Genomic DNA, 19304 nt, shown 5'->3' on the forward strand with positions numbered 1-19304 from the left:
CTTGCACCCCAAAGTGTGAAGGCATTTCCCATCAGTGCAGTGGACGTTGGTGGACAGCTAGGCAGGCTATTGATAAATTGATCACAGTAAAATTGTGGAGTTGCTCTGAATCCCTCGCCCATTGCCACAAACACACACCACAGCTCTGGCATCAATTATTGTGAATGGCGTGGTTGACAGAGTGTAAACCAGGTGCCAGCTTTCAGTCCAATTAAAGAGATTTAATTGGAGAAAATAAATGGAGTGTGTCCACAAAGTGCTTGGCGTACCCACATTTAGTAGATTTTTGTTTTTTTACCTTTTTGATAAGTATGGTTTTGTTTATGAAGGACCGACTGAATCTAATAAAGCCTCAAGGCTGTTGCTTTTCCCAGACTGCTTTGCTCCACAGGTCAGTAATGCAAACAATCCAATTTCCCCTGTCTGAGAGCTGTAGTGGCATGTAGAAATGGGATTATTATCTAAAATGGGCCCAGCAGGTGTTTCTGTGATACAGTGTAATTTTAGGAGGGTGATAGCATTTTGCATGGCCCAGGTCTAAATTCCCAGAGATGCTTTTAAAAGGAACATCTAACAAATAAGTTGGCAAATCTGCCACACCAGCCCGTTAGCATTATTACCACAGAACTGGCTTCATAACGGGGCTGTTTCCTGGACTGATTTCCTGCGCATCAGCGAGTTGTTCATCTGTGGTTTTCCGGGTGCTACGGCAACCATCACAGTTTGAGGAGTTCGCCGAGCTAAAGAGACACGTCTGAAGCGGTCATGTTAGTGCTCATGGTGGTCACGACTTTTCCGCACCTAGCTCTTTTCTATCAGAATTTGTCCCCCGGGGATAAGAGAGTGTGGCTCATCCCCACTGCCACCCCCCTTGACTCCTCACAAGGGACAGACATGCATAATTCAGGATTGTTATCTGTCTGCTGCTAACCTCCTTCTTTCCCCACACACACACACACACACACACACACATACATGCACACACATCTGCAATGAAACAGTCTGACTGCACATCAATGATTCACCAGACAGCATCCCCCCTCCCCGCCCCCCTCCCCATCCTTTCCGTTGAGGGAATCATATGGAGCCGACAGGGACTCCACAAGCATGCAACTTCCTATAATTGGAATGAAAAAAGGGTGAGTAGGGGAAATGCTGTATCAGGGATCTTGCGAGAGCAGCACAGGCGTTCAAACAGCCATTCAGCAGTGTCAACCAGCAGATGGGAGAATGGGTGCGTATGTTGGCCCACTTGTTAGCCCCTGGAAGAGCCATCAGGAGAGGATGCATGAGGCGAGGCGACGCTAAGGGTGGAAAGAGGTAGAAACCCCCTCCAAGTTTGGATTCATCTCTGTGAAGAAGACAGATTTTAACTGTCTGAAATGCAGCAGTACTGGCACTGGAGGGGGAAAAAATCCCTTCCAGCTTCCTGCTGCAAGCATCTCCGTTTCCCCAGGTTGCCCCTGCCTCTTTATCTTCCAAGTTCTTTTTTTCTCTATCTCACCACACTCACCTTTTTCTTTCTTAAACATCACAGGAGCAAATCAGCAGACAAGCGATTGTACAAGTTTTCTCAAGCTTTCAAGAATTACCACCATTTCATCATGGATAATCACAGTTAATAACCCTTCTCATTAAGGAGACGAGAATCACGGGTCATTAATATTGTTAATATCTTCTCCCTTTCCTTCTCTTCTGTCTCTCTTATTCCCCCTCTCTGCGTGCCAGAGGGAGCGGAAACAAAAGGATGACTAAAAAAGAGCTTAGCACGACAGTGATTAACCGATCGGGGTAGATGGACTGTGATGAATCAAAGTTATCTCTCAAATCTTAATAACTGGAATTAGCCCCTGATTAGATGAGCTTTGGCTACAGCAGGGAGTAGTCGGCATTTTCGCTTCAAAGAATCCCGCCCATGCAAACCTGTCCCTCTTTCCACTGCAGAGCAAAGACAAAAAAGGAAAGCAGAGAGAACAGGAAGAAGCGGACATAATATGAAACACAATGTTACACTAGTTCTTCTACAACGGTTTGATCAGTGTTCTTTTTACACCTTTTTCAACATGCTCGGTGTCCAGTGGGAGGTGTCAGTGTCTCTGTGACAGGGTCATAATGAGAGTGACACTCTCCTTTATTTGCATATGTTTGCCATAGTCACAGCAGTCAAGGAGTGTCATGTTAAGATTCCTCCCCCTGAGGAACTCTGGCCCATGTATCATAACCCCCGCATGCAAAAAAAAAAACACAGAAAAAAGACATTAACATGATAACCAGCTGATTCTTAAACAAATGTTGGCATTTTCATGACCTGTCTAATTTCAAAATACTCATTTGTAGTCTGAAGGGCAGGATGCTGGAATGACGACACCATGGAAATGATTCACTGGTTTAAATGAGCAGAATGACAGAAAATTCCACTGCTCCCTTATCAGTTTTCATCTTATTCAGGTTTTTGTCTTAGTGATCACTATCAGTCACAACGAAGTCATTCCATTTGGGAGGATTTTTAATAGGATACATGTCACGATCACTTTGTTTTGACAACTTTAGAACAACGAAAATCAGCGAGGAAAAGTAGTTGAAACCACTTTTTGGTGTTTTCTCTTTTGAAAGGGTCAAAGCGGCACGGTGTCTGTTCTCATTAAAAATGAATCTATACTCCAAACTGGATGCATCACACAAGTTAATCCAAATTTTGACACCCAGTCTGGAGTAATTAGTCCCAGATGTAAATATCTGTTATGCAACAAAAGAGGCAACAGCACTGAAACAGACAATTATCTCCTCTTATGGCGCTGGCAAAATGCTATGAGTCTAACCATGTGTAACTGATGGCTTTTTCACAGGGCCTCTAGGCTTATTTGGATGTGTTCTCATTTATTTATTTATTTATCTGCATCTCTGCCATGTAGCGCCTGAGCCCAGACAGAGCTGCAGCTGAGACAGACAGGTTCATTACATGTCACAGGAGTTCAAAGTGAACCACTGTCTACTCTGGTTATTAAGTGGCGCTCCAGTGTCTCTGAGGTATAGTAACACTCTCAGTCGCACCGCTAAGAGCGGTCCCACCTCGGCATGAGGCTCTGCGCGCAGCGCCTCCGCTGCAATGTAATGAAGAAATCAGCAAGGGATTGGAAGAAAATGAACTCTCTTTCTAATACCTCCATCCAAAGCTATGGAGCAAATAAGTGCTCCCAATAACGAGGAAAAATCATGTTAGAGGGGATGAAACATATGTGACATGTGAAAACGGCTAAGCCTCTCAGAAAAGAGTGGCAGAAACATGCACGAAATCTAAATTGACTTGGATGCAGTGTGAAGACACCGAGTGTTTATTTTCATGAATTAATTTTTCCACAAATGAGGTGGAAAAATGGAAAGATGGGAGTTTGCTAGCAAGGAAATGTGAGACAAAACAATAACCCTCTACCCAGCCTATTTGAAATCATAAATGTAATGTAGTGATGAGGAAGATCAGGGTTTTTGTTGAGGTGGGCGGGGGGGAGGTGTTTTGTTTTGTGAATCTGCATTAAAATAGGCACTTCTCCAGATCCCCTTGTTCTCTCTCTCCCAACATTTTGTTGTAATTGGTTGACTGTGGGGAGGGAAATAGCGGTTGCACCAAATATGTGCCTCATCATGAGATGAGATTTTGTCTTTGTTGTTGTTGTTTACCTCTTTTGAGTTTCTCTTTTCTGGCTCACCTTGGATTCACTGTGTGGCATGTGGTTGTAATTAACACATGCCGCAGCCTCTGGTGAGTGTTAACACATAGAGTTGGAGTAAGATCATGTGGCTCGCCTAATTAAAATGGACCCAGCTAGACAACCTTTATTTATGCACCTTCAAGACAAAATGAATGCCATTTGCCTGTGGAAATCATCTTGGGCCATCTTTTAGTCTGCCTGCCTGACTGTCTGTGTGGGGGCTACAATTAACCGAGCATCAGCAACAGAGCCAGGGACAACAAGAGGCTTTCATGCAGCTGGACGAACACCACTCAGTGTTTCGTTTATGTTGCATCAACTAATTGCTGCGCACCGGCCTCTGCTAAACCGCCTTATGCGTTTCACTATAAACGCCACTCGGGTTTGCGCTGTGACGCTCCAAGGGATTTGTCACTAGTTTGGCACTGTCACTGTTAGGCAGTCATTAAAACCAAATGAGCATTGTTCTAGTGAGGAACACTCAGCGCATGATGCTTCAGAAGAGACGAGGACAATTTTCAGGCACTGAAAAGCTTAAAATTCATTTTTAACATGTTATGTCATTTGTAATCTGACAGAGCAAGATGCTTGTGTACATTTTCCATGAAGGAGTGATACAGCAATACTTTATGTTAAGTCAAGTTTAAACTATTCATGCTGTTTAGGTTATGCAAAACCACTGTGGAGCTATTCATAAATCCATATGAATTGCTTAGTGTATAGAAGCAGAAGGAAGATTTCTTGCTTCAGATTGTTGGTGTCATACAGCAGGCACCATGTAAAGTAGGAAGGCTTTTGCTGAAAAATGACCCTAGGTGCATATGACTGAGATGGGGCCATAAAGCTTCCCACTCCATCACAGCTCCTATTGCTGAGATTGATCAGTGTGCTCCCATTTGAGTGATTTCCCTCCAGATCCAATGCAACACAATTAGTTGACGGCTGGATTTTGCCTTCGTGTTGCTCTTTGACCCTCCATCTCACTTACGAGTCAGTGCAGCACTCTGCCGATATGAGTTCCTCCTAACAGCTCCTGTATTTGCAAAGCCCATCTTCTTTTGGCCTCTCAACACCTTCCGTCCCAGCATTGCTAAAGAGGATCACGGCTTGCTGGCAAGCAGCCAAGTTGTTGTACAGTACCTGCAGAGGTGGAATATAGCCTTGGCCATCTACACTGGGGTTAGCACTGGTGAAAGTCTCCATCTCTTGCCAAGTACTGTTGGTGCCGGAACTTTCTCTCAGACTGCCAGCCTCAGCAGTGGCCATTGCCGCAAGGCCTTTCTGACCTCTTTGGCTCCTGATGCTGACTGTAAAAACAAAAACTCCACTCCAAAAGTGATCTCCTTAAGTAAGGGTTTCCAATCCAATTTTATACAAAGAGAGTGCTTAAGATTAGAGATAGTGTTTTCTTTTATTGCTCTTCAGTAATAGGAGTAGAAGGGGTGAAAGGAGAGTTGGAGGGAAGGAGGGAAAGTGGAATGGAAAGGATGGGAGATCAATAAAGGCTGCTCACTCTGGTTGCCTTTATTCGTTGTCGCCGTGCCACAAAGGGACCCGCACTTTGCCCATAAACGCTCCTGCACGTAGAGAAACACCCGCTGCACTCCCAATATAACAACAACTCATCGCACTTTTTCACAGCTATAATGAACAGCAGTGTCTTTTAGGGGAATGAGATGTGCTGTGTACCTGGCTGGTTTGTCCTAGCGGGCCATGGATTATTTTAACAACAGCGAGTTGGCCCCAGTGGAAAAAGGGCACGTGGTTGCACTGGGACAAGCACAACTTCCCTTGATTTGCATGGAGCTTTTTTCTTTTCCCAGTTCATTTCCAGTTGAAGAACACGGTTTTTGCATACATCAGAGAAAGACGAAGATCATACTCGAGAGTCACTGTTACTTTGTGTTTCACTAATGAGGCCTGTACTGTCCGCCTCCTTACTTTTGCCTTGCTGCCCTCTGAAACAGCAGTGGCGTGGTGCTACAACACATTAGTAGTTTTCTCTCTCTGATCCCAAGCTCCAGGCTGTTATCTTGTTTGTGTGTCACTTGGCTCTGTTTCAGTCCTTTGCACTTGTTTAAAGCTCGCATACTGTAGCAACAGACCTGACACGGATACATCGGGCTGTGTGCCCTCTGAGTGTAACAATTCAGATTCTGACCCGAGGGCAGAGGGACACTCGAAGCCAGATGATAATTTAACAAGTTTACTAGAACATGTTATGACTGATTCAGAACTGCAGTATTAAGAAGAAACTAAACAATGAACAGTGTTGGTAGTGAAGAAAGTAAACTAAATCATAGATTTCTCTGCACTAAGAAACTGTCAAATAAATAGTCAATGATACAGCAAACAAGAAACCAAAAGCACAGCTCTCCTGCAGCTTGCTCAGCACATATAGCACCAGAATAAGGAACTCACAAAAGACACGTAACAATGTCACAAAATATTGTTGCTTTTTATCTTTAGCTTTTACTTTTATTTTAGCATACATATCATGCTTTGCTCTATTGATCAACTAATATTGTAGGTTCATTTGAGAACACACCTGTGATTTTTCTTCTTGCCTCTCTCCTCTATCCACTCACCCCAACCAGTCGAGGCAGAAGGCTGCCCACCAAGAGCCAGGCCCGGTCGGATCTTTCTTTTGTTAAAGGAAGTTTTCCCTCCCCACTGTTACCAAGTGCTTACTCAAGGAGGATTTGTTGGGTTTTCCTTACAATAGTCTACAGTCTAGACCTGATTTTGTAAAGTGCCCTGAGACAAATGCTGTTGTGAACTGGCTCTATACAAATAAACTGAATTGAATTGAAATGCACATTCCAATGATCAGAAACCCAAAGTAGCAACATAGTGGTGGGGGCTACCGCCAACGGGAGGATTGCATATGATCCAGCAAGTCCAATGTGAATATGAGTATAAATGCTTATCAGACACCCAAGTACTGAACAGCTGTGTATAATACTGCTGTTTGAGGCAGAATTTTACTCTGAATATTACTGCGCACAAGTTGAGACATGTTCAGCCTTTTTGCCGCACGACTGTGTTGTTTTGCTGCAGTGAGACCCCTACTGTACCAACATAGGGTCTCACTGAAGTGAGTCTACGTTCAAGTTGGGATTATTGCACCAATTTTCCACCATGCCATTTTGTATAAAAGGTACCAAGCTGGCAGTGGGGGTGAGGGGTTAGCACTAGCACTGACCCTCCTTCATTCCGCCAGGGGAGGTAGTAAACTTGGCGGCTTTGGGGGTTGTGGGCAGAGGTGTGTGAAGTTTTGATGAAGAGTTGTTTCTGCAATGCACCGACCGGGGATTTAAATTTTTATGTTGCTCACAAGAAACATAATCCATGACCATAATCGTTAACTTGTTGTGCATTATGCACAACTTGGAGTCCGATTCCTGTCGTAAATGTGCAGGATGAGCAAAAGCACATCCCTATATTGTTCACCTGCCACTGTTGCTTTGAAAGCAGCAACGTTACCTGCATGTATTGTATTTCAACATGTGTTATACACATGGTTAAATGTCATGCTGGATGTCACATTAAACACCATGCCTCTTATACAAGGATGTCAGCATCCATGTAAAAAAGAACACGGCAGTGGCATTATGTCAGCATTTTTTAGTTCAGTGTAAATAGGCAAAGCTGCAATAAACGGGCCATTTCTCTAACCTGGAATAAGAGTTGAATTCTGAAACTAGAATTTGATGTTTATATAATTATGTTTCCCCTATCAGAGTATAATGTAAATACACTCAGTAACTCCTTGGCAAATTCTTAAAAACACCGATCTGGACCTTGGGCAGCAGGAGATCAACACTGATCTCCTTGATGACATGAACAGTGTTTGACGTACACTCAGACACAGCACATTGTTGTTTCCAGGCTGCTGAGCTTTCCTTCTCTGCTGGACTGTTGAGTACTGATGTGTTGATGGTTTGCACAAGCTTGTTAAAAGGAGGACACAGGATGCGGTAGTACTTTCAGCTGTCATACCAGGAGGTAGCGTCTTTTTTTAGGTAACCAACCCCATTCTCCTTTTAAAATGGGTGCTTAGAAGTTGAAAATTGCCAACATCAAGAGCTTCCTTGAATTAGGATGCCCCGCAATGCAAGTGTGTTATTTAATGCCATGACTGGAGGGAGAGAAAAAGTAGAGCACAGGGGTAGAGATTAAAAAAGTTTCTGCATATAAAGAGAGGGGGCAGGAAGAGATGAGCATGAAAGGGAAAGGGGAGGAGGGATTGAGGGAGAGACAGAGGAGATAGAAATACAGTATAATAAAAAAGAGAAGGGGGATTAGGTCAGGTGGGAGTGAAGGTCCACTCCTACCGCAGTAGCAGCCTGGAGGCCTGTCGGGCCGCAGGAGGTTGGTCAATCCTTCTCCTCTCTCAAGACTTCTCTCTATTTTCATTTAGATAATGGAGCATTTCCTTAATTGGCAGAGCACAGTTTAGGCCAGGGTTTGTTTGCCAACACGTCAGGGTAGAATTATTTCCACTACATTTACAGCATAGTGTTACTCAGCTCTCTCATTAAAACCACAGCCTCCTTCTGCCCAGATGGAATTTTCTGTGGAACGCTGCAGAAGGAGGCCAAACTCCACAGCAGCAGGAAAAGAATAAAACACATTTATCTCTTATCTCACCATCCCCAGCCAGCTTGTAAAGGAAGAGACAAAAATGTCTCTGTTTACTGTTATTGTTTTTCTCCAATCATAAACCCTTACTTCTAGCTGCTATTGTGTGCTTTTTTCCCTCCTCTTCTCTTATCGAAAGAGTTATGTGTTGGGCTCGCGTGATTTGTATCTTTAAATTTGGTTGAGGGTATTTGCAGGGGGTGTTATTGGATTTCGGTGTTATTGTCTCACCTTTTCCCTCTGTGTTTTTAATGTTGGGATGGATATCCGCTCCAGCAGCACTGATCTCACAGTTCTGCTCATTAGTTTGGATTTGCAGAGCCCAGTGCTTCGCAACAATAAGACATGCACTTCTGTAGTCCAGCCATTACCGAGTTTAACAATGTGCACCAGCCAGAAAAGTCCATTATTTCTCCAGCTCATCATCTCAAGCATCCACACGAGACAAAGGGTCTGTGAAACTGCTTCATTGCAAAGGGCCATCTATCACTTAAGTCAGGAACAGAGACTAAAAAACATACGTGGTGTCGATACCACATACTGTGTGTTCTGGAAGAATGTGGAAGAATGAGAATGAGCGCTGACTGAAATCTGATTCCAGTGAGAATTTAAAGCTGTCGGGTACCAAAAGGCAGCATCACATGCCTGGTAAACTCTTAGCCTTTCCTGATTTTAATAAGACTCTTGCTACTTTTAGATTGTATTCCACCAAGGTTCTTGTATGGCTGCTTTAAATGACACCTCGGTGCATTTGAGATTTCAAAGTGATATCAAAAGAACACCTGTACTGAAAAACGAAACAAGACACAGGTTGGTGTTAAAAGTGAGAGAGCTTGGAGAGGAAGCAGCTGCTAGTTCAACAGACCTGTCATTGAAATCAAAGGCCCCAATCAAAATTTTATCAATTAATTGATCTTTCCTCTTGTGCTTTGCCATAAGTGCAATTGAGATTTTCCCTGACTCTTGCCCCTCCAACTAGCGAGCCATGCTCTACAACATAAACTGTGTTCATTAGCAGTGATCAAAGAATTCTCTAATGTGAGCTGAGATGTGATGTGATTGCTGTCCCCCTCACCCACCCCCCACCCCCCAACTTAGTTGGCTTGCTGGACAACCCTCCCCCTGTTGCCTTCTAGATTGCACTGGGGATCTCACACGTCTTCCGTGCTGGTTGTACAGCTCAAACACTGTACTGTAACTTTTCTTTCAACTGCAGTTCTAACACTTGCCTCCTGTTGTGTGTTCCTCTCAGGGTAACCAAGAGGCCACTAACCCCCCAGAAGCGATGGCCCAGCCGTACACCCCAGCCCAGTATCCGCCTCCCCCACAGAATGGCATACCCGCAGAGTTCGCGGCACCGCACCCGCTTACAACACAGGACTACACCGGGCAGAGCCGAGTCCCTGAGCACACTATGACCCTCTACACGACCACACAGACGCACAGCGAACCGGTTGGCACAGACAACAACACGCCTGTCATCACCACCACCACGACGGCACCGGTCAGTGTCCTCCATCATCTGCAAACGCTGACCTCAACACACTGTCAGCAAGTAATATATATTCATTATATCAGTTTTTCCCTTTTTTTGTTCACATTACACATCTTTTTTGTTTTTTAGAAGACAGCTTATCAGCACGGTGATGCAGTGGTTAGCACCGTTGCCTCACAGCAAGAAGGCTCTGGGTTCGGGCCCCACCCAGGACATTGCTGTGTGGAGTTTGCATGTTCTCCCTGTGCTTGCGTGGGTTCTCTCTGGGTACTCCGGCTTCCTCCCGCAGTCCAAAGACATGCAGCTTAGGTTGATTGGTGTCTCTAAATTGCCCATAGGAGTGCGTGTGTGGTTGTTCGTCTATGTGTTAGCCCTGCGATGGATTGGCGACCTGTCCAGGGTGTACCCTGCCTTTGCCCTATTGCTGGCCGGGATTGGCTCCCCCCCCTTGTGACCCCGTTGAGGGATTAAGAGGTAGAAAATGAATGAAAGCTTATCTTTTATTTTTTACAGCAGTCTAAAAGTGCCATTTCTTGATTCTTGACATTTTACTAGTAACAAAAGAGACCAAATTTGCCGTTTTCCTCTCACTGAGGAATGTGTGTTTTCTTTCTAATATGTTCACTCTTTTCATCATCTGCCATTGTCTAAAACCTGAAGGCTTTGGTGCTGGAAGACGTCTGCCCACTTCCTGTTTTTTGCCGTAAAGCAATCTCTCTAATCTTAGAGGTTAAACACCTCTATATGGTATATACCTCAATTGATTGGTACTTCTGTAGGACTAGTGAGTTCATTTAAGCCCCGGCCCTGGAGCCATGCCCCAGTCATTTTCCATGCTATCTTTCCTTTTTTCAATTTGGATGTTTTTTGCATCGCACGCACAGAAATGACCTTTCTTAGTTTGAGAGTGAGAGTCAGCAGACTTTGATGTCATGGTAATGATTTGTGCTTGACGATGGAGGTGAATTTGGTTGAAAATTTGCTCATAAAATAAAAGTGTGTTTCTGAAGAGTCATTTGGGGGCTGCCTGAAAACTTGGAAGCCTGAGCTGTTTTATTTATTTGCATGAAGCACATTTTTTATGCTGTGGACATGAATGATTCAGGGTCTCTGAAAGCAGGACACACCCGCCCCCCTGATCTTTTTGGTCTCGGTTAAAGGAAGAAAAAAGAGAGAGACTTTCCTCAACAAGCCATGATGGGTTGTTGTTTTGTAAAATCAGCTAATTATCCGTAACTGCATCCAAATGTTTGAGACTCTCCTTTAAACATGAGACATTATCCTCTGTGCAACTCTACCATTCTGTGTACTCTACCATTTCCTCCTCACCATAAGAGTTAAAGTGTTGGCACTCCAAGGGAACAAACCTCTGCACATTGAGATAAACAGCTCGGATGTGAGTGAATTTTTAAATCATATATTATATATTTCATTCTTGTATACTGATATCTTGTATGAAATGTACTGACCTGGGATTTACCTTCACAAGAGGCAGATGTAGATAAAAGGGAGGACGACTTAGCTGCAAACTTTGGAGACACATCTAAAAAGATGCCGGCAGCGATGGAAAAATCACACCTTCAGACCTCCTTTTCTCCTTTATCATGAGAATCCCTGCTGGGAGAGGTCACTGCTAAGCCACAGCCCCCCTGACGGAGATCTGGGTCACTCATAAACAACACTGTTAATAACTCCATTTCCCAGCCTCACAATTACTGAACAGGCTGCGAATATTTGGTGGCACAAAAGTGCCTATACAGCACAAGCAGAGCGAGACGTTGCGTAGTGTCGTAATGTAGTAATGTTTGATTTGAAGATTTGTGTGATGCTCTCCAACTGCTCCGTGATTACGTACTGCACTTACAGTAATGGCTGACACACAAGAGAGTTTAAAGTGAAGAGAGACTTGGCAGGAGGTTCAGCCTTCTCCTCCTCTTCCTTCTCCGACACTGTACACCGCTCCTCCACACACCGACGCTCACTGGCTCCCCTCTCTCTTCATTTCGCATTTGATTTCATTTCATCTGCTCACCCGCTGTGAAGAAGGCCCAGAGATGGTGGCCATGGAGAGATGAGAGCTCGCCTTGCTGTTCCTTCATGCTCTTCCCCTCTTGTGCCGTCCCTGCTTTCCTCCATCTTTATTCTTTGCATCCGCACTCTTCCCACTTCCACCCGTCTTTTCTCAGGGAGGACAGAGGGATGAAATTAGTGGGGCATAAACAGATATTCTAATCCTCAGGGGCTGCTGGTATAGTGTCGCCCACTGCTGTGTTCCCCAGCTTTAATGACAGACCCAGCCTGTTTGCTCTGGGTGCCACAGACGGGCCCGGGTGCTTTTGATTAGGGCACCCTGCAGAAACACAGATTGAAGGAGCAGATCAGCTACTTGCTGCAATTCTCCCCCCTTCCCCTCCTCCCTCGACTCGACTCTGCTACGCTCAGCTCCTCTACCCCACGATGACGCTTTAGTCTGCACATCTTCTCGACTTAAAGACTTAAAAAGAGTCAAGAGAGAGTAGAAATTCAGTGAAATGTATGGATTTTGTGTGAACTCCCCGCAGAGAACGGAGAGTGTGTATGTTTTAATGAGGCGCAGGGACTCTCTTCACTTTTTCTCTGTTTCTGTCTGTGTCTACCAGTCCCCCATCTATACTGGGAAGGTGGCGTTGTCCAGAGCCAGACCTCCGGGACCTTGCTCTGTGCCATGTTCAAACAAGCTGACATGAAAGCAGGCAACTTGAGGAAGAGAGGCAGCCCCCAACTTTTCTCCAAATCCTTGGAGAGGAGGGTAGCAGAGGGCTGCCAGGGAGCTGGAGGAAAGAAAAAAAAACTGAGCTCGTTATCTGGCTCAGTTCAAATAGTCTGAGGTTTGGTTGAATTTCATGAGTAATCATTCTCTTCTCAGATAACAAATTAAGGCAGTGGTGTTAGGGCAGCACTCAATTCCAGATTTTTCACAGCCCATGTCAGCAGCATGAAGGCTTTCCAAAGGGTATTCTGGGCAACTGTGATAACATAGACACACACACACACACACTCACAAACACACAATGGCATGAAGAAAACATGGGCAAGCACATGCAGATATTCATGGATACATGCAAACGTACTTTCTCATCAATCATGAGCTTGTGTTTAAAGGAACTGAGACTCTAGAAGGGTGCAGCCTTCTGAGGCGTGCTGAGGGCAGCATGTTTGTTATATCTTGAGGTGAATCCCAATTCCATTAATTGCATCCACACTGTGTCTTAGTCCCACCTACATAAGATGCAAGGAAAAGATGCAAGGTGACACCGTGAGGAGAGAGGAACTGAGACAATATGTTTTAACTGGCGTGAGACATCCTTTCCTCCATTCCTTTATGTGAATTGTGTAATCACAAACTGAATTCTGATAAAGGGGCGTGTCAGTCTGTAACAAACTTCTATAAAGGATGCACTCGTGTATCCTCAGTTATAGCTCCTCCCAGGCAGCTTTCTCTCTCCTCAGAGGAGAAATAAGAGCTTTGGAACATCCTTCATCACGGCGGGCTGGAACGACTCCTGGGTTGAGTGAAGACTGAGGACTGAGGAACAATAAAATAAAGGAACTGGGATTTGCCTTTGTTATCTGACAGTGGGAGGAGCCGCTGATTCTACCCCTGTGTAAATTCCCATTTCTGAGATTTTATAGATGTTTTCAGTGTTCCCCAGCATAAAAACTCTACTGGATAATTTAAAGGACAACACTGGTGTCTGTCTACATTTTTCGTACTGTCAACAAATCCTACAGAAAGACCCAAAACAACAATGCGCTAGTTTGTATCTCAAAACTTTCTGACCTCCCTCTCAGTGGCTCTCGGCTTTAAGCACATTTAAAAACATTCCTAACACAAGTAATAAATTGTTCATTTTCTTTAAAGAGCACAGTAATTTCCCAAAACAGCTGGACACTGTGGTGTTTATCAGGAGGAACTAGTGCATTTCTTGGGAAGTATTTTCAGTTGTCAAATAATTCACATATGGTGGCTCTAGTGAGGTTGAATATTTTCACGGTTTAGCGTGGAGGATAGCTGTAAATACTACAGCACCCATGACCCTAAGCTACCACTGCAAGAGCTTGCCATTAGTTAATGTAGCTAATGTATGCTGTATTTACAGTTGGGACCAAAGCACTGCACCATAGCTGCTGAATTCATGCAAAGGTGAACCAGAATCTGACATTTAAGATCAATGATGCTTCTTGAAATGCACCTTGAGAGTTGTAGCTAACATCACTACTTCAGTTTTAGCTTTGGCTTGAGAGTTTCATGTCCATCCAGACATTACAAGTGTTCCAACTGCCACTCACCTAATGTTGCTTATGTAGAAAGGGAGTGTGACTTTTACTGTCTCCTGAGCGCACAAAATAACTCCTCTGCCTTTCACTACTTTATATGAATCAGGGGAGGAGGTGGGGGCGCCCCCTCCACTCCACACTCGCTCTCTGCACACTTCCTGCTGTCTCAGGTGATGGAGGGGATATATTTGCTGCTTCTTTAGAAAAAGAAAACAAACAGTAGCGGGACAGGAAAATAATGAATTAAAGCTCAGGCATTATAATTCTTGTGTGCGAAGACTCAGTAGCCCCCATTTAATCGGATGTAATCTACCTGCTTGGCAGCAGTCCAATCAGATAGTTTCAATTATGCTCTTGTAATGCCACTCTGCGAGGAGGAGCAAAGTGCTGAGCAGAGCACTTTGCAGGCTATTTGCAAATAACAGCAAGGTATTCTTTCAGAGAAATGACTGAACAGGAAGGCAGAGCGTTGCCTGAGTTGACAGCTCTCTCACTCTCTGGTTTGCTGGCTTTTGCGGTGACGGTGGGTTTTGCATCCCACCTCCTCCTCCTCCTCCCTGTGACAGCAGCTGTCGGGACAGTAAACTGCCACTGAAGGTGGCCTCCTATGGTAATACAGAGGTAATTATTTTCCACTGCAACACCACCATCTCACAGGCAGGCAGGCAGGTTGGAGCCTCGGGAGTGGCGCGCAGAGGCAGGCATCCCGGATCTCAGTGACACTCCAAGTTATTGAGTTAGTAAAATGCAGTCTGGGGTGCATGGGAGTCAGCAATTCAGTATTTGTGTTCTCTGTATGTGTATTTGCCCTCAATGTCAGCATGCTGCTGGTCTGTCTGAGCGCCGAGTGAAAGTTAATCTGGATGTTTGCAAACATGCGATTGCGCCCACCGTGATAAAAAGCCAGACAGCCAGAGTTGGAGAACTGCGGTGCTCAGTAGTCCGGTAACATACGCTAAAGGTCGACAGTGTCACGTGTGACCGATGAAACAGATTGACCCACGGGGCTTTGGTACCTTGTCACCCTCCACCGTCCCAGCATCTGTCTGCAGTGTGTCGCCCCCAGGGCCCAACATGGCTACTCAGGCTATTAACCTCCAGCACGGGAGGACACAGCAGAGTTAAGACCCCTCTGCCCCTCTCTCACTGTCACAAATCCACTGATTGCCGGCCGGCAAGCTCAGTGTACTCTCCAGCTCCTGTGTCCTTCGCCACTTGTTAATCTCTGGTCTGGAATTCGTCAAACCCGGGCGGGACTTAGGAAGCTGCCGCCAACTCCACCCTACCTGGATGGCTGCAGGAGAGACAACGCGACACCTTGAATCAAACAACTGTCACTGTTAACAATATATGTCACCGTCTCAGAATGGACCATAAAAGCCAAGTAAATGACGGCCATTAGAGTGGAGATTGTGATTATGATAATGAGAATAATAAAGGCGATTATCATTATGATCATGATGATAATGATAATACTGTGATGATGAATTATAATAAATAATCCGTACCCCATTTCCTAAATGGTGGGAAATGTATCACTAAGAGAGGCCTGCAGCCATCAGATAGCCTCAGAGCAGGGAGAGGGTTATCAGTGTGTGTGTCTGTCTGTGTCATTTGAACTGTTTGTACTCTGGCAACAACCTTCTCCCTTTTCACATCTGTATCTCAGTACAAGATTGTGTCTGCCAGTGTATAGTGTGTTTGCCATGCTCAGAGAGCACTTCCCAGGAGACCTCGCAGTTTACATATCGCATTCAAACAGCTTTTGTGCTCGATATCTGCCACTTCCACTCTCTCATATCCCATTCCCCACTCCTCTCTGCATTTCTTTATTTAGTCCCTTTCCAGAGTCACCGGCACTATATCAGCTTCAATTTTGTTCATTTTAATCAGAATGGAGACGTTCCTCACCGGAAATCACAGCAATGGCTGTTTGTTCAAAACACTTAAAACACACTTTGTTGATGTTGTCTTGATGAGTGACCTCTTGTGATCATGAGAGTAATCACTGTCTTTCATAGGGTCATAGTAGTGTGATGTGGTTTTAGGTTTTACAAGTCAGGCATGTGGGTTTGTGTCTGATTTTGGTACCTGTTTTTGTGGTTCACTTCCTGTTACCACCAGCAGTCAACATTGTTTCTCTCCAAAGTTCAAATATGTAGTGGTGGAAGTAGTACTCAGTGTTTACTTAAGTAAAAGTAGCAACTAGTAGTACCCTGCCTTTCACCTAGTGCCACCTGGGACTGGCTCCAGCCCCCGCCCCCATGATCCTCTTCAGGATAAGTGATATAGATAATGGATGGATGGATGTTTATTATTGAGGTCACAGTTAAAGGTAGTGTTGTGCTGGACTACGTTACAGAGGTGTCTCTGTGATTTTGTCCTCCCGAGCTGCACACACGAGAGGTTCAGAATATTAGGAACACCTCTGAATATACAGTAATGTAGTCCAAGACAGCACTACCTTTAACTATGACCTCAATAACAAACATATCATTGAATTTATACATTTAGAACAATTTCACCCAAAACTGAAACAGTTTGAGCTTCATAGACACAGATGTTAAGGAGAAAGGTCTCAGGTACAGTGGCACAATGAACCCAGTGCACCTATCTTGTTTGTTTACGGCATTAGATGTGTCGGGAGGCATATTTTAAAACTTTGGACAGAGCTAGACCAACTGTTTCCCCCTGCTTCCAGTCTTATTGTTAAGCTGGGCTAATTGCCTCCTGGCCTTGTCTCTATAATAATGATATTCTTGTATGAGAATGTTATTGATTTTATGATTCACCTCTCTGAAAGAAAGTGTCGAACTGTTCGTTTAACAAAATAGTTTTAGTTGATTAATCAGATCTTTACCATAGATATGGCAGTTCAGTAACACTTGAGTAACAGTCTGATTTGTTTGAAATGCACAAAAGGGAAAGTAAAAGGACCTTTGCAGAGACAGGCTTATCCCATACCGGTGCATTATAGAGATGATAAACTATGCTGCTGGCCAATGAGGTTTTGTCCACAGAAAATACATCAGAAAAAGGAACTTCCTCAAAAACAAGGTCCATAGAAACAGACAAGCCGCCAGCACCCTCAGTGAAATTCATCACCCGTGTCAGAGAGAGAAATGTGGAATTTGTCACTGACATCAGACACATCATTTATACAGAAATGTCAGCAGAGCATTCGCATAATGATGGAAACAACAACGCTGAGGGCTTCGGGCCTCGCACTCTGATGCCTGTGTGCAAACGTCACCAATAATGTGTCTTTAGTCTAGACATGTCAGGGCTCTGTGGGATCTATATCCATGCCTTTTTGTCAGTGCCTTCAATCTTCCCTGTTGCTCAAGAGCTAAGTGCAAGAGATTAATAAGTGGATTTGTAATGCACAACCTCAGATTTGACACTATAAGTCATCGGCTGTTTATCGCTTTGGCTTTCTTGTCGAATTGAAAAATGGCAGACGCTGAGTAAGTTAGTCAGCCAGGCCTTCCACCTCCACCCTGCACCTCACCACCCTCTTTTTTGCAACCCCTCTGCTCCCCCCTCCCTGTACTTCAGGACCGGGAGGAACCATATACTGTAGCAGCTAATGAGCAGCTTGTGTCTTTTCTCTGTTTGTTTCCCTCTGGCAGACAGATGATGTGACGCAAACAGAGGGCTCTCAGCAGCTCCAGCTCCAGCACTCAGACTCTTCAGAGAAGCAGCAGCCCAAAAGGTTACATGTCTCCAACATTCCCTTCCGTTTCCGGGACCCTGACCTAAGGCAAATGTTTGGGGTGAGTACCTTGAAGGAAAATTCCAGTTTATTACAATCTGGGTCTTCTTTTTCTATTTTTTGGCCTTTATTTGTTGGTTATGATTACAGTGTACTTGTCAAGGTGACCAGACAGGTTGTAAACAAACAACAGTTAACCGATGAGCTAAAGATGATGTAAACCACTTCATTTAGAGAGACTAAAACTAAAATTTAACACACCCCAAAATGTATAAGCACCCACTTCACCTGAAACAAAGAATGCTTCCACAAATGTCAGAAGAAAGTATTAAACTTTAAGAAATAGAATTTTTGGCTTATTAAGTTCCAGGGAAAAATGAGCATTTAAACTTAATCACACAACAGAGGCCATGTGTTTAAATCAGTGTGGCCAGCACTTAAACTGTCACCTAGTAACTACATTGGCAACTACAGTGTAAGGGAAAAGAATTGCCTTCTGAGTTTTTACAAGTCGGAGAAAGTGGAGAAAATCAGCCGAATCAGTCACAATCAAGCGATGATGTGTGGGAAAGAAACTCCAGGCTGGAGTTAGAAGAACAGTAATAACTTCACCGTTCAGCTTTGTTTGCTCTCCCAAAGACGCTCTAGCTTGTCCTGTCAGGCTTCTTTTTAGCAACGTTGCTGTAACCCCAGATCTCAGCGATTAATTTGGCAAACACCGTGTTAATACAATAGCAATGATAGTCACAAGCAGTAAACACATCAGTTTCCCAGGATAGCTTTCTTCTCAACAAAAAAAGTTTGTCAAGTAGCTTTTAGACTTTTAGAAGATTTAATTGTTTGCTGAAATCAGCACTGTGGAAATTATTTTTCCTGAATACCCATTTAGAGGCTAAACATACAGAGTGGTCATCTTCAGACAAATGCAATCTCATTACGTAACAACATTCCAGAGATCTTCAACAGAAATTCTCTCTTCTCTCTTGCCCAATTAATGAGACAATGAATAGTTCAACAGCTCACTATTGTGTCTCATAAAAGCCTCAAGAACTGAACCAAACATCTCCAATTCAATAACGATAATGGATCTGAAAGGAGACAACTGCCAAAAATGTACTTTAAATGTTATGTGCTAATTGGACCATTAGAACCAAGGGGTGTTAATTCTCGTCGTTATGAAGACAACATCCAGCTGATGATATTAATTACTTGAGAGCCCTGGCTGTGGCTTTATGAATTGCAGACAACATGGCTGCTCTCTCTCTCTTTCTCTGTCTGATTGTTGGCTTTATTGTTCCCAGCTCTGAAGCAGGGCGTGTGGAATCCAAATCGTCTCAGTAATTAGCTCGGAGGCTTTGTGTGCCTGCCCGGCGCATGCAGATATACGATACAAAATTGATCGCTGCCCACCCAGTCCCCCTCAATC

General features: G+C 44.2%; 1 protein-coding gene across 14 annotated transcripts in view; it reads left to right on the forward strand.

Annotated features, from left to right (window-relative positions):
- Positions 1–19304, forward strand: part of LOC109962837 (RNA binding protein fox-1 homolog 3-like) — a 483365-nt gene that overhangs the window by 434614 nt on the left and 29447 nt on the right. For 13 of the 14 annotated variants that reach the window (XM_020604885.1, XM_020604886.1, XM_020604889.1 and 10 more), the window contains 2 exons: positions 9604–9906; positions 17796–17939. In XM_020604885.1, the coding sequence (XP_020460541.1) occupies positions 9604–9906; positions 17796–17939 (447 nt within the window). The remainder of the gene's footprint in view (positions 1–9603; positions 9907–17795; positions 17940–19304) is intronic. The other variant, XM_020604883.1, reaches the window with a different exon arrangement.

Source organism: Monopterus albus, unplaced genomic scaffold (genome assembly GCF_001952655.1).
Source record: "Monopterus albus unplaced genomic scaffold, M_albus_1.0 scaffold68.1, whole genome shotgun sequence".
NCBI lineage: Eukaryota > Metazoa > Chordata > Actinopteri > Synbranchiformes > Synbranchidae > Monopterus > Monopterus albus.